Source organism: Anabas testudineus, chromosome 13 (genome assembly GCF_900324465.2).
Source record: "Anabas testudineus chromosome 13, fAnaTes1.2, whole genome shotgun sequence".
NCBI classification, from domain to species: domain Eukaryota; kingdom Metazoa; phylum Chordata; class Actinopteri; order Anabantiformes; family Anabantidae; genus Anabas; species Anabas testudineus.
In genome coordinates, this window is record NC_046622.1 from 1,310,407 (window position 1) to 1,310,833 (window position 427).

General features: G+C 45.4%; 1 protein-coding gene across 1 annotated transcript in view; it reads right to left on the reverse strand.

Moving 5' to 3' along the window:
* dlc (deltaC) overlaps positions 1-315 on the reverse strand; it is an 8,416-nt gene extending 8,101 nt beyond the window's left edge. The window contains exon 1 of the mRNA XM_026372769.1: positions 286-315. Within this exon, the coding sequence (XP_026228554.1) occupies positions 286-315 (30 nt within the window). The remainder of the gene's footprint in view (positions 1-285) is intronic.
* Positions 316-427: the final 112 nt, after the last annotated feature.

The following is a 427-nucleotide window of genomic DNA, read 5'->3' on the forward strand; positions in this document are numbered from 1 at the left end:
GGGAGGAAGAAAGGGGGGCTGGTGGATGAAGAGGGAGGGAGGAGAAACAAGGAGGGAGCAAAGGAAATGAGAGAGGAGAAAAGGAAGGCAGGGGTGAAGGGGAGCTGAGGTGAGAGGAAAAGAGAAGAAAAAGCGAGGAGGCAGAAGGTTAACGAGGCCTGAAAGGACGATGGAGGGGGCGAGAGAGGGAGGAGGGTGAGGAGAAATCAGCGGCAGCAGCAGAAGGCGGCTATGGAGCAGACACAGGAGGTAGCGCCGCACTGTGTTTCATCCAGAAACATCAACTTTCCAGTGGAGCAGTTGTGTCAGCACCATCTCCCTTTATTACTAAACACATTAATTAAAAATAAAATTAATTTAATTGTGCCTTTTTATGTTTGTATATTTTTAATGATAATTTATGTATTCTTTTTTGTTTTTTTTCTGT